This window comes from Monocercomonoides exilis (genome assembly GCF_001643675.1).
Source record: "Monocercomonoides exilis strain PA203 chromosome Unknown scaffold4-2303458, whole genome shotgun sequence".
Lineage (NCBI taxonomy): Eukaryota > Preaxostyla > Oxymonadida > Polymastigidae > Monocercomonoides > Monocercomonoides exilis.
The window spans coordinates 1631134-1644696 of record NW_027150549.1 but is presented as its reverse complement, the minus strand read 5'-3'; the positions used below and the strand labels follow the sequence as shown (position 1 = coordinate 1644696).

The 13563-nt window shown below is 32.1% G+C and overlaps 2 protein-coding genes across 2 annotated transcripts; both read left to right on the top strand.

Moving 5' to 3' along the window:
• Positions 1 to 2162: 2162 nt before the first annotated feature.
• On the top strand, positions 2163 to 7949 carry MONOS_4386 (uncharacterized protein). Its single transcript, XM_067874454.1, has 5 exons — positions 2163 to 2216; positions 2259 to 2445; positions 2496 to 2574; positions 2647 to 7007; positions 7152 to 7949. The coding sequence occupies exons 1-5, from the start codon at positions 2208 to 2210 to the stop codon at positions 7844 to 7846; spliced, it is 5331 nt and encodes a 1776-aa protein (XP_067734826.1). The 5' UTR covers positions 2163 to 2207; the 3' UTR covers positions 7847 to 7949.
• Positions 7950 to 8985: 1036 nt separating this feature from the next.
• MONOS_4385 (putative Carbohydrate-binding family 6 protein) lies at positions 8986 to 12514 on the top strand. Its single transcript, XM_067874453.1, has 10 exons — positions 8986 to 9106; positions 9165 to 9228; positions 9285 to 9332; positions 9403 to 9713; positions 9808 to 10114; positions 10268 to 10459; positions 10530 to 10689; positions 10888 to 11048; positions 11166 to 11345; positions 11508 to 12514. The coding sequence occupies exons 1-10, from the start codon at positions 9021 to 9023 to the stop codon at positions 12258 to 12260; spliced, it is 2262 nt and encodes a 753-aa protein (XP_067734825.1). The 5' UTR covers positions 8986 to 9020; the 3' UTR covers positions 12261 to 12514.
• The last annotated feature ends 1049 nt before the right edge of the window (positions 12515 to 13563 follow it).

Genomic DNA, 13563 nt, shown 5'->3' with positions numbered 1-13563 from the left:
GAATGATTCATTGAACGGGTTGTTTGAGGAAAAATAATTGTTGTTATTCAAAAAAAATCCATCGTAACCATATGGAGTGGAAAAAACAAAACTGCAATCGTGGAAGAAGAAGAAATAGCAATAAATGTTGTTGGCCGCGGCTATTGATTGACTTGGAACAATATTTGATTTTCCACCTCTTGCTGTTGCGTTGCACGAAATGAACTGGAGGCTCCTCATTTTGAATGCAGCTGGAACACCTTAGCTATTCATCCCATCGCCATTAAAATTTGTGATTATATGCGAAGAAAAAACTGTTGAAAACAACTCATAGATGGTTTTGCCTTCTTTATTTTCTTCACTTAAGCATTCTTGTTTCCAAATGGGAAAATAATAATAGTTTTTTCAATAAGATTTCATAACAAAATTTTCAAACGAACATTCGAAATGAAATTCATTAGAAAACAACAAACATAGCATGGTCATTTGAATTAGCATTCAGCAGCTTGGAGTTCTGTTGTTATTGAAAACAAGCATGGAACACGTTCTAATTGTTAAGAAAAAGCTACGAACAGTAAATTTTTCGTGAAAGCATATAATTAATTTGTTTCAATAATAGTCATTGTGAACAAAAATAACTTTGAGATTTACGAATAGAAAAAAATCGAGATGTTGTTTTCTCAAAATCATTTGACTTTTTTGATGGGTGATTAATAATCGATAAAAACCAGCTCTTTTCAAGGAATTTCACAGTTTTTTGGAAGGCCTTTGCTTTTAATAAATATTTTTTGTCATTTTATCATCATTGCAATAAAAGAAATTCTGAAATGAAACATTTCGAATTTCAAATTTTCACAGATTTTTTCAATCAATTTAATTAATAATCCTTGAAACTTTCAATAAATGGGTGATTTTTTTTTGAAATCATAACATTTTTCGGAGTGTTGTTTTATCATAGACTGTTTGTTTATGGGATGAAATTTTGAATTCAAAAGAAATAAAAATATGATAATTGTTTTTTTAAACAAATGGATAAATCGTATTTAAGATATAAATGTCTTTTATTAGCCATTTCACTTTTCAATGTTCATTCTTTAATATTCAAGAGAAAATGTTCGAATCGAAAAATTTGAGTGAAAAAACATGACAAAAAATAAAAATCATCCAAGTCTTCCATTATAATGCAAAAAAATGCAAAAAAATCTATTCTTGAAAAAAATGTTTACAAATATGTGTGATTCTTTTTGAAAAGTCACAAATGTTTTATTTTCAAATATATCAAATATTTCATATTTTGCTAAAATTTCTGTTTCAGATCACAAATCTCCTCGAGAATGTTTGAAATAGCATTTTCAGATAATAGATTCCATTTTAGTTTAGTTTGATATTTGCTAACAAAATATTAAACAAAATATTAAATTTTTTTTTTTTGAAAATTAAACATTTGTGACTTTTCATAAAGAATCACCCAAATAGTTGGTGTTAATAATGGTGGACACTTTCAATAACTGTGTCCAGTGGTATTATCTCAACAACTGTTGATTGTTGCATTTCGACAATAAACCCAATTGATCCCTCATTGAATACAAACTAATAAGTCATATGAAAATGAAACAACTCACTCCCAAGAATAAAGAAGGAGACATTTTTCAACTTCGAAGAAACATGCGGATTTTTATTTCTCTGAGTTAATCCGAAAAGGAAAAAAATGTTTATTTTTTTTTCCTTTTTTTTCTTTTTTCTTGGGAGTGAGTTGTTTCATTTTCATATGATTTATTAGTTTGTATTCAATGAGGGAATAATTGGGTTTATTGTCGAAATGCAACAATCAACAGTTGTTGAGATAATACCACTGGACACAGTTATTGAAAGTGTCCACCATTATTAACACCAACTATAATGTAATAAACAAAATTGCTAAGCAAAATATTTTATTACAAATTCCAATCTATGCATTTTTATATTGCATCATTTTCTATTGTAATCGTTTTATTGTTAATCAAGCTTGTCTGTCTTTTCTTTTCTTTTTTGCTTTTTTCTCAATTTTTTTATTCTTTCTTTTTTTCTTTCTTTTTTCTGTTTTTTTAATCTTCTTTGATTATTAATATTATTTGAACTATATTATTCTCTTGATTTTATAAATAAAGAACAATGCATTCAAAAATTTTGTGATAAGTTATATATTTTTTTTCTGGAAAAATAATTTTGTGATTACATCATTCAGAGAAATGCAAGATGTATGTCAGTTAAATGATCAAAATGAAGTTAAAAACATGAAGTGCTTTACAAAGGATAATAATTTTAAGGATCATTCTGAAGATGATGCTTTTGGGAAACAAAGAGATAACATCTTAACTAATTCTGAAATGGAAATTTCAAAGTATTTATTGATGAGATTTGATAACTATCTTAGCAGCAACACAAAAGAAAGGTATGCAAACATTTACAAAGAGTTAACAAGTTTAGGTGTGCTTTTTTTCGAATCAATCATTGCAATTTGTTATGCACTTTTTCAGATAAACAAGATTCTATCAAACAACAAATAAAACTGCAATTAGCTGATAGCTTATTGAATGACATTCTAAAAATTTTCAGGTTTATCTTTTTCAATCTCGATAAAAGCATTATCATTTAATTTATTCGATATTTTTGCATTGAACATCAAAGAATTGGCCAAAAAGAAGAAGTTAATTTAAAACTATTGCAATCTTGTAGTTTTCTCATTGATAAATACAAAGAATGCATTGGAATCTTCGAGCTTAGAGAACTTTTAATACACACCCATTCATTTTCTTTTCAAAGTCAAGCGACGAATGAAATACGTGACATATGTGGGAATATATGGGAAGTTTTAAGCGGGATAAAAGCTGGCGTTTTTCGTGAGATGATGATTGAAGTTGGAATTTGCGAGATGATAATAAGAAACAGTTCATTATCGAATCAGATGAACAAATATTGGTCGAGATGGAGGCATTCACTAATATTGATATTTGAAGGATACACATTTGGACGATTCAAATTAGAATCGAGAAATATTGATCACAAATATTGCTACAAAGAGACTTGCAAAGAAGACGAAGAGGAATGCGAAGAAACAGCAGACGAAGATGTCATTGAAAGCCAAGATAAGGATGACTTTTCTGATGCAGCAAGCAAGGGTGAAGATAGCTCAAGTGATGAATTGAAACTTGTACCATCTTCCGCTGAAATGATAAATATACGTCTGAGAAATGAAATTTTGCACTTAAACCAAGATATTCATTTGAAAACATCAGAGTTTAAAATGAAGCTGAAGAAAGCAACGAAAACACAGAATGTTGCGATGAAGCTTTTCGATGTGAATTTGCCCAAAGCCTTGAATATTTTGAAGGGAACTGAGAAGGAACTGTTTGCACCAGCTTATATTTATGAACATCTGAAAACAATTGTTGATGAAATTTTCGAAGATGAAGTAAAAATTTCTTTTATCGAGAAACAAATCAAAACGAATGAAGAAGAACACAAACTTGCTAAATTGAGAAAGAAAAAAGCATTAAAAGAAAAATCAAAAACTTCAGAGTTGAAAAGTCAACTGAACACAGAAAATGGAGATGATACGAATTTTACATTGAAATATGGAAGACAAATGACTGTGGGAATTGTGCAGCTGAAGCTTCTTGTCGATGCAATCTGTTGCGAAGACGGTGAATTATCGAGATTTGCGTTGAGAATTCTGAAGATGATTATTAATGAAAAATTGGAAAGGAAACTGAATAAATTAACAATACTGTTGTCTGAATGCAAGGAAAGAGGGAAATTAGATGATGATAAATATTCTGATATAAATACACACAATAAAAGAAGAAAAAGATCATTGGCTCAAAGAAAGAGAAGAATCGAGCATCTGATTGAGGAGAGGAAAAAGCTTATCGATATTTTGATTAGCCAAAACTATTTAGGAGCAATCTTTCAAAAGATGAGCAGCATTCTTCAGAGAGAAAAGATCAAACTGACTCATTTCAATGAAAATACAGCCCGGGCAGAAGAAACTCGAGCAAATTGCATTTCTGAGGCTGACTGTGAATCTGCCGAAAAAAAGAATTTGTTTTCGCTTTTAGCAACTGGATCTTCTGATGCGCTGATATCTTCAGAAGAAAAGCTGTTGAGCACAGATTGTAGTAAACAAACAACAAACACTTCAACTCCACTTGCTGTGCCAGAGCCGTCACGCCCTTTCTGCGTTTCTCCTCCTCCTCCTCCTTTTCCTTCTTCTTCTTCTTCTTCTTCTTCTTCTTCTTCTTCTTCTTCTTCTTCTTCTTCTTCTTCTTCTTCTTCTTCTTCTTCTTCTTCTTCTTCTTCTTCTTCTTCTTCTTCTTCTTCTTCTTCTTCTTCTTCTTCTTCTTCTTCTTCTTCTTCTTCTGATTCAACTTTGAATGATAAAAATTCGGATAATGCAACATCAAATGCCTTTCCAATAAATATACCTCCTCTGACAACTTTACCGATACAAATGCGCTCTGATCCTCTTTCGGCTTCTGAGATATTCAGCATTTTTGACTCTCTTATGAAATGTGTGAAGCGGCAAACAACAGACAAAAATGTCATTCAGATGCTTTGTTCGTTCATTATTGATTGCCTCTATGCGAACAAGTTATTTGACGAACATGTTTGTGTTAAGCTTTTGTCTGAATTGACTCAATGGATTGAAAGAGATGGTGTTGCTGATATATTTCTGGATTTTTCAACAATGTTGAACTGCATCGCAGACATTTGCTTTGAGAGGAGCCTTTTGGTTCAAATAGCTGCCCTGCATTCAATTGAAGAGATGCTAAATGTTTGTCAAAAACTTTCAAATAATGAAACAAAACTTGACCGATCGGAATCTCAGATAGCATCTTCAAACGACGGGCAGGACACAAACAAGCTAAGCCAGCTCCAAATACAACAAAAGTCTAACGATCAACTCACATCTTCAGACGTTCCAGTCATTTATTTGATAACGGAGCCTTTTTCCTCGTCCACATCAGTCTCATCTTCGTCTTCCGCTTCTTCTTCTTCATCCTCCTCTTCCTCTTCATATTTCTCAAACCAAAATATTAGTGTGCAGATGCCACCATTGCCGCAATCACAAAGGCCTCCTCCTTTTGTTCCAACGCCTCCAATAAACATTTCAACTCCACAGAAAAATAGCGAGATTGACATTCTGACAGAATGCCTCACAGAAGAAAAGTTTATGAAATATCTCATCAACTTTCTTTTTGAACACCTTAACGCAGCATATGATGAAGCAGCAGATGAGATTTCGGCTTCGAGTTCTTCTTCTTCTTCGCCTGCAATTTCGGGAAATATCCAACTGATGAATGGACTGCAGAGCATTTGTGTGATTTTGGCGAGATTAATTCGATGGAAACCGACAATTGTGGATATTTTGAAGGAAAGCGGATGCTGTGAATTATTATTGGAAGTACTAAGGAATCATTTTTGCTGTTCAAGCAATGATGTGCTGGAGAAGAGAAAAGGGAAAGAATCAATGGAATTGAAGTTAGAAGAAGGAGAAGACGAAGACGAAGAAGAATATGGAAATCAGAATAAAACGTGTAATAGAACAACTCTTTCGAGCAATGTACTTCGATTATTTCGTGTTTGCATTGGAGTTAATGAAAGCATCGCCAAAATGATTGATTACGAGAAGGAGATTGAAGCAATAAAAGAAGTTAACATGATCTTTGATAAGCCAAAAAAAGAAGTGGCACAGAAAGAGGAAAAAGAGAACTGCAATACACTTTCCAAAGAACGTAGAAACAACGTGGCAAGCTCAAAGAAGACAAAGGAAAAGCGAAAAGGAGATGGCAAAAAGGGTAATTCAAAGAATTCGACAAACAAAGATGAAAAAGATGATGACTATTTGTCGAAATCAGTTTATTTCGTGGAAAAAGAGAATAAAAAGAAAGAAATAGGAAAGGATATTTTTGAACAAGAGAAGGCTAAACGAGACAATAGAATATACGTATCGTTCAGCCTGATTGATGCGCTTTTTGTATCAAGGCAACAGAAATCCATCAGAAAAGCCTTTGTCGAGAAAGAAGGCATGAAGCTTTTCATTCGCTGGGCAGGAGACAGACAACTTGAGTTCACAGCTGCCGAATCATCTTTCTTTGCGAGAGTTTTTACTGTCGTTGTCCAGGAAGCCAAGAAGCAGAATCTGAATAACTCACTTCGAAAGGCACTTTTAAGGTTATTTGTGCGTGGAATTGAGGCCTTTCCTGTTTCATTATATGGCCCTGCATTGGAATTTGTTGAATCGATAAGCATTTCAGCTGTTGATAGCGAACTGGCAGCCACCCAAAGTCTGATAAAGGTCGTTTCTTTCATTGCACACACCCAGCCAGATGCAAAAGAAAAATGCGTCAACACTTTGTGTTACATTTGCTCGCTTCTTTATCGTCACATGCCTGGCGAATTCGCAAATAATTTGCTGAGGATTTCCCAAAATTGCAAGGAATTCCCTTTTCTCGCGTTAAATAATATCAAATTGTTCGAAACATTGTTTGAGCTTGCATCTCCAAAAGTTAACACAGAAAATGCAAAAGCATCACAATCACTACAAGTTGTTTCTCTGATGCTTCCAGACATTCAGGCTCCACAGTCAGTGATTAACTGTCTAACAGAAGGAGATTTCATAGAAAGAATTGTTGGAGTGATTGAGAGAGATCAGAGCATTCTGGAGAAACAAAGCATTTCAAAAGCAATGAGAGACTATTTGTATTCTGGAATTGAGGCTGGAAAGCATATTATTGATGTTGTGGCACTTGATGGCATTGCCTTTGACATGTGGCTTGCTGAAAACAGCAATTTTCAACGTTTTGAAAACATTTTAGGCAAAATGACAGCTCTTCAGTTGGATTGGCCAGCGGTTTCTCTTCTTCTCACACACAAGAACGAACCGATTTCCAATGCATATCAAACTGATTTTCTAGAAAAGAAAGGAAACAACGAAATATCAAAACTTATATTGTATTTTGCTTCACTTGACTCAGCTTTGGAAACAGGTCAGAAATATAATCTTTAGATTTTTAATTCGATTTTATGTTAATTAATTAATTAATTTTACTAAATTGAATATTCAATCAATGGATTCATCGCTTCAAAACTCATTTTTCTCTTTTTACAATGTTTATTTTTTTTTTGTCCAGGAGGTACAATTCTTCTTAATCCAAAGTTTGTCGATGCTTTTAGTGAAGTTCTGATGAAGCATCTTTCTCCTTCATCTCCTTCATTGCTTTTGGATTCAATGGCTCGCTGCGTAATAGGGATTGCAATATGCTTTGGCCCGCTCATTCCAGACAGATTGATTGAGGCGGTGAAGAATTCATTATTTTCATTTCTTCCATATTGTTCTCAGTTAGAGAAAACAACTCAGCTTATTGTTTCTTGTATGTGTGCTGCTGTTGTGTCAAATTGGTATCCTCACATTCGAAAGAAGCAACTAACCTTGCTCTGGTCAAAGGCGTTAATTCCTTACAGATTCAGAAATGTTTTGTGGAAAAAATCGGTTAGTGTTTCGACAGATTGGCCATCAACAGAGATTGCTGGGCGTTTGTACACAAAAATGCTATATGAGACTGAATGGATCAGAAAGTGCCCGTTTATGATGGTGGAGTCTCTTTTTGAAAGTGATTGGAATTATCTGCAGCTCAATGCAACATTAGCCAATAATGCGCCTTATTACTATACAAACAGATTTCCTTTGATGAAGTTGCTTGAAGAGGAAGGAGCTGAGGATGCGATACTTGCACTTCTTACCCATGCTGAATTTCATACAAGGAAAACAGCATCTTTTTTACTGTCTATTTATACATCTTTCCAGTGTACTACAATTGCAAAGTGATATTTCTATTTTTTCGTATTTTTCTATGTATTATATATTTATTTATACATACATCACTCTTAGGTTATCAAATTCATTTTTGAAAAAGACTGAAATGTTGAATTATTTTATAAATTTTTATAAATATAATATCAATTCGGCAAGTCACAACTTTAAGTAACATTCAGAAACTCGTTTTTTTTTCGGATTTTTTGTGACAGAATGATTTAACATCAATAAATAAAACATGCTAGGGGTGAATTTTCCATTTTTAGAATACTTTTTTTTCAATGAAAAAATCTAATTTTTGAAAATCTTATGGTTATGATCAAACTAATTTCTTATAATTTAAATTTGAAAACTGAACGATTTTTGAAAATTTCATAGTTTGGTATAAATTGATTTATAAGAAAAAAATCTTTCCATTCAAATGAAGAGAATTAAAGATGTTTGAAGTTCATATTTGAATGTTTTGAAAAATTTTAATGGTGTGTGCATAAACCCGCACTTGTGCAAAACGCATTCACATATTTGAATGTGGATGAGTGTTTCGAAAGAAAATGTCAAGTGTGCTGGTTTTTGCACAAGTGCGGGTTTATGCACACACCATTTAAATTTTTCAAAACATTCAAATATGAACTTCAAACATCTTTAATTCTCTTCATTTGAATGGAAAGATTTTTTTCTTATAAATCAATTTATACCAAACTATGAAATTTTCAAAAATCGTTCAGTTTTCAAATTTAAATTATAAGAAATTAGTTTGATCATAACCATAAGATTTTCAAAAATTAGATTTTTTCATTGAAAAAAAAGTATTCTAAAAATGGAAAATTCACCCCTAGCATGTTTTATTTATTGATGTTAAATCATTCTGTCACAAAAAATCCGAAAAAAAAACGAGTTTCTGAATGTTACTTAAAGTTGTGATTAACCATCAATTCAACTTTCTCTATTCTTATTTATTTATTTATTTATTTTTCTTGTTTTTGCTATATTTTTGAGCTTTCACAAAACATTTATTTTCATTTTTTGAAAATTATTCCTTTTATAATCTTTTGAACAAATAAATTCAATGAAAATGAATTTACTTCTTTTTCAATCTTAATTTATTTGATGATTAATAGATGTTGTTATAATTAACAATCAATAACCAACAAATGGGAAAGATCAATTTTTATCTTTTTGTTGAAAAATGAGCGTAACACTTTTTACGGCTTCTTTCGTACTGTGCTTTTTATTTTCAGAGCACGTGGAGCACAGAGACAAAGCCATGCCATCGTTTGTGTTTTGTACTATCATCATTAACGAATGTTATTTTATTGATACTAATTTGTAGATTGCAATTGTCTAACTGGGCAGACTCTCTTTTATGTTGGAGACAAAATCGCCAAGCATTAACAGTTATGCACTCTATAATTTGATTTACATTATTGCTTTATATTTTTTATTTTTTTAGAAAGGACCTACTAATGCTGTCGGACCGTTTATATATAACATTGCTCCAGTTTGAAACTCTTTTTATGATAATTTCTGATTTTCCTTTGAATTTATCAATTTATTTTTTAATTTGGCAGTCATATGATCATTCTGCAATTAAAGGCGACTCATTTGCTTTTTTGATTGGAGGAGCATGCTATGGAGCTGATCCAAAATTATTTGAAGCATCTCCATCATTTGGACATAAAGGTGTTCTCGAGACCGAAGTGTATTCTTACAATGAGGAGACAATGCCATTGACTTTGAAAGTTGATTATCAAATGCCTCCATATTGCCCTTTCTATACAGTAACATACAAATTGTCAAATCCTTCTGAAACAGATGCTGTTGAAGGATCATTTTTATCTTATGTTGAGTTAAATCCTCTTGATGATAAAACAAATCCTGTGTATGAAAATTAGTCAACTTTTGAGAAAAATTTTGAAAACCATGAAACATCTTTTTATTTCTCTTTATTTGCTTTTTTCTTTTCTTTATTTTAGAACCGATATGACAAGCACTGCACAAGATATTCATAGCTCGACAAAATTCACGACAAACAATGATGCACTGTTTTGCGCAGGAGTACTGGGAAAAATGGCTGATTACGCAGAATTTACTGAACCAACATACAGCGTGGGTGATAAAGCTGTTGATGATAAGAACGTTTTGAAGCAATTCATTGCAAATAACGGAAAGCTTAAGAATGAAGGGCATTGCACAGCTAACGTGCAACAAGTTGGAATATCATGGAAATTCAATATTCCACCAAATTCTGAAGCAAAAATTACAGTCTATCGATGCTACAGAGTTTGATTTTCTTCATTTTTTAAAACCTATTGACATTTTTCCTATTTTATAAATTGTGTTATATTCTTATTCCAACTGTGAATGCGTCCATTTGTAAATTTAAACTGATAATATTTTTTTTTCTTTTCTTTTCTTTTCTTTTTTTTTTAATAGACAACAAACGCACAAATGGTGAAGGCATTGGAGCTTGCTCAATCATCTACGACAGATTCAGTTTACCAGCGAACTAAGAAGCAATACTCATCTTGGCTTAGCAGAGCCAAGATGCCAGCAACACTGAATCAGAAGGAAATGGATTTGTACATTAACTCATTGCTTCTCTTAAAGAATGGGCAAAATCCAACCGTTTGTTAATTTCATAAATTTTTTGTGATTTTTTATTTTTTTTGAAAATTCTTTTTTCTTCCTTTAAAAGGTTGGAACAATCATGGCATCAATGCACGAAAACTACGATTATAAAACATGGACACGCGATGGCTTCTTTGCTGCTTTGGTTCTTTCTGAGGCAGGATTCGTTGAAGAAGGAAGCAAATATTTCAGATGGATGGCTAAATGCGATCTTGTGAAGAAAGACGGTGTGACAAATGATTCAAAGATTGTTGAATGATAATTTTAAAAAAAAATACAGTAAAAATTGCTATAATTTTTGGATTGTCACTTTTTTATCATTACAATTATTCTTTGTATGTGTTGAATGTTCTTAACCATTCATATTTATTTTGTGTTTGCTGTTTTATATGCTATTTTATAATCTTCTTGTTAAAAATTAACAGGCATGAAAGGAAAAGGATACTTTTCCACATGCTACAACGGTTTCACAGGAGAAATCTTTGGCTTTGTTGATCCTCAGCTAGACAACATGGGAATGTTCTTGATGGGTGCATATCACATGTCCCTTGACAGCAGAACTAGAGATTATGTCAATGAAATGAAAGTATTTATTAACTCTATAATTTCATTGGATCATTTAACTTTCTTTCTTTCTTTCTTTCAAAATTTATTTTATTTTATTTTATTTTATTTTGATTGATATAACATCCATATTCTACAGACAAGAATTACTGACATTGAAGATTTCTTGTTGGAAAACAAAGGATACAAAAACTTGTTTTTGCCAGACTATTCTATTTGGGAGGAATCGAGCGATCCAATTAGTGGCGATGGAGTGAATGTGGGATATTATGCATTCACACAGGCCTTTGCATATGCTGGATTGATGAGCGCTTCAAAGGTGTGAATTATTATAAATATATTTATTTTAATACAATCAATTCCTGTATGAATAATCCTTATTTATTTCTTTTTGTTGTTAAATACATTCTTTTATTTGAAATAATATTTTATTTTTTATATTTAAAATGCTTTTTACAAAACATCAATTGCTTTTATGTAGTTGGAGCAACATTTCCTGCACAACCCAGCAAGAGCAGAGAAATTGCGTCGCCGTGCAATGGAGCTGAACCAAGCGATACACAACAACCTGATCTACAAAGACGAGAATGGAAACGAACTCATCTACCGCCAGCTTTACATCACTAATGTTGGATCTGGCCCAGGAAAAGCCGATGAAAAAGTGAAGCCTGAAACAAAGATTGATTCATCCACATTGGCGTTGGTGTGGCTAGGATGCCTGGGCTTCCCGTCATCATCGTCTTCTGTGGTGCAGATTCCGTCTATCAGACACCCTGTGGCACAGGGACAGTACAATGCTGTCATTGAAAAGCTCAGCCAGGCGCTGGTTGATCCAGACACACAAGAGCCGAGAGAGAGAAAGGACTACATGGGCATTGGGAGGTTTGAGAACGATGCGTATTTCACAGAGAAAGGAAAATGGTCTCCGAACCAGGGAGAAGCGAAGTACGGGCGGGTGAATCCGTGGGGGCTGACGACGATGTTTACTGCGTGGGCAGAGCTTGCGATGGGGAAGAGGCAGAATGTTGGGATGAGGCTGCGCTGGATGGCGAAAGTGGCTGCAGATGGAGCACTGCCTGTGGGTGAGTGTGTGAGAGACGACAATCAGTTTGTGTGGACAAGTGCGCCTGATCTGTATGAGCATGGTGGAGTGTTTGTGTGGACAGCACTGATAAACGAGAGAAAAGCTCATCTACCTAACCCAATGACATGGAATCTGGACAATGTCGCATAAATAAAAAAATGAGCGATTTCAGAAGAATAGAGTATTAAATGAGGAATTATTTAAGTTTTTAATTCTTTCTCTTTCTATTTCTTTCTCATCTTTTTTCTTTTGTTTTAGCATTATTCATAGCTGAGAGTATGATTTCAAGATATATTTATTCTCAAATCTTTTATCTATTTTTCAAATTTTCATAAAAGAATGTTTTTTAAAAATTTTTAAAACACATCTTATTTCTTTTTAAACATAGCTTAAACTTGAGTGAATGCAACTTCTTTTTTTATCTCAAATCTCAACTATTAAGCTCGAATTCAGTAAACTTTGAAAATTTGAATCCACCATTTGTTATTATTTTCCTTTTTGATTACAATTATCACTTAAGGTGTGAAAGCCTTTGATAAAGTTAAATTGTTAGAAAAGCTGTTTTTTTTTTTTTTTTTTTTTTTTTTTTTTTTTTTTTTTTTTTTTTTTTTTTTTGTGGAAGTTAAAAGTTGTTATTGAAGCATTTTATTTAAAACAATTATCATTCGTTTTTCATTTATTGAATTGCAAAAAGAAAAAAAAATGAAAGAAAGAAAAAGAAAAAAGAAAAATAGTTCAAAATAAAATGTTTAGAAAATTTATAAATGTTGTTTCAAGCAAATTAACTTATTTCATAAAAACTAAGTTATTTTCGGTGATAATCAATTTTTTTGAGTTTTCGAAACCATAATAATTTTTTTGATTCGTATATGTCGAATGGTAATCAATGAACGTTCAAAGTTCTTTATCTTTTAAATGAATAAACATGATATTTGTTTAATGTTGCGAGAAACATCCGAATTTCATTCCTTCTGACGTGAACATTTTTGGAGTGATATGACGTGATAGAAAAAAACTTGATTCACTCATATAAATAATTTGTTTTTTTCAATTTGAAACAAGAAATGAAAAGAAAAATTGATATGTTATTGTTATTCATCTTCTTTTATAAAAAGGATTTTTATTTATTTTCATATTTATTTTTTATTGTACTTTTTTAATTTTGAAATGAACAATGAATTGTGTAGTGATAAAAATTTTTGTGTTAAATGCCACTGCACTCACATCAGTGCCGACCACTGATTGAAGCGAGCTAACTTTTTTTTAGGTGACGCAGATGTTTTGAAACGAGGATTATTAATGACATCAATTTTTCAAAATCAAAGCAAAATTAGAAATTTTATTTGTTTCATTATAGAATTTCTTTAATTGCAATGTTGATAAAATGACAAGTTATATTTATTAAAAGCAAAGGCCTTCCAAAAAACGGTGAAAATCCTTGTAAAATACCGAT

What these genes read in the sequence shown, in the direction of transcription:
- MONOS_4386 (XM_067874454.1), top strand. An exon ending in CAAAGAGTTAACAAGTTTAG is followed by an intron (nt 2,446 to 2,495) that starts GTGTGCTTTTTT and finishes GCACTTTTTCAG; the next exon opens with ATAAACAAGATTCTATCAAA. An exon ending in GACATTCTAAAAATTTTCAG is followed by an intron (nt 2,575 to 2,646) that starts GTTTATCTTTTT and finishes TGAACATCAAAG; the next exon opens with AATTGGCCAAAAAGAAGAAG.
- MONOS_4385 (XM_067874453.1), top strand. Translation starts at nt 9,021, where the DNA reads ATGAGCGTAACACTTTTTACGGCTTCTTTCGTACTGTGCTTTTTATTT. An exon ending in AAAATCGCCAAGCATTAACA is followed by an intron (nt 9,229 to 9,284) that starts GTTATGCACTCT and finishes TTATTTTTTTAG; the next exon opens with AAAGGACCTACTAATGCTGT. An exon ending in ATTATGTCAATGAAATGAAA is followed by an intron (nt 11,049 to 11,165) that starts GTATTTATTAAC and finishes CATATTCTACAG; the next exon opens with ACAAGAATTACTGACATTGA.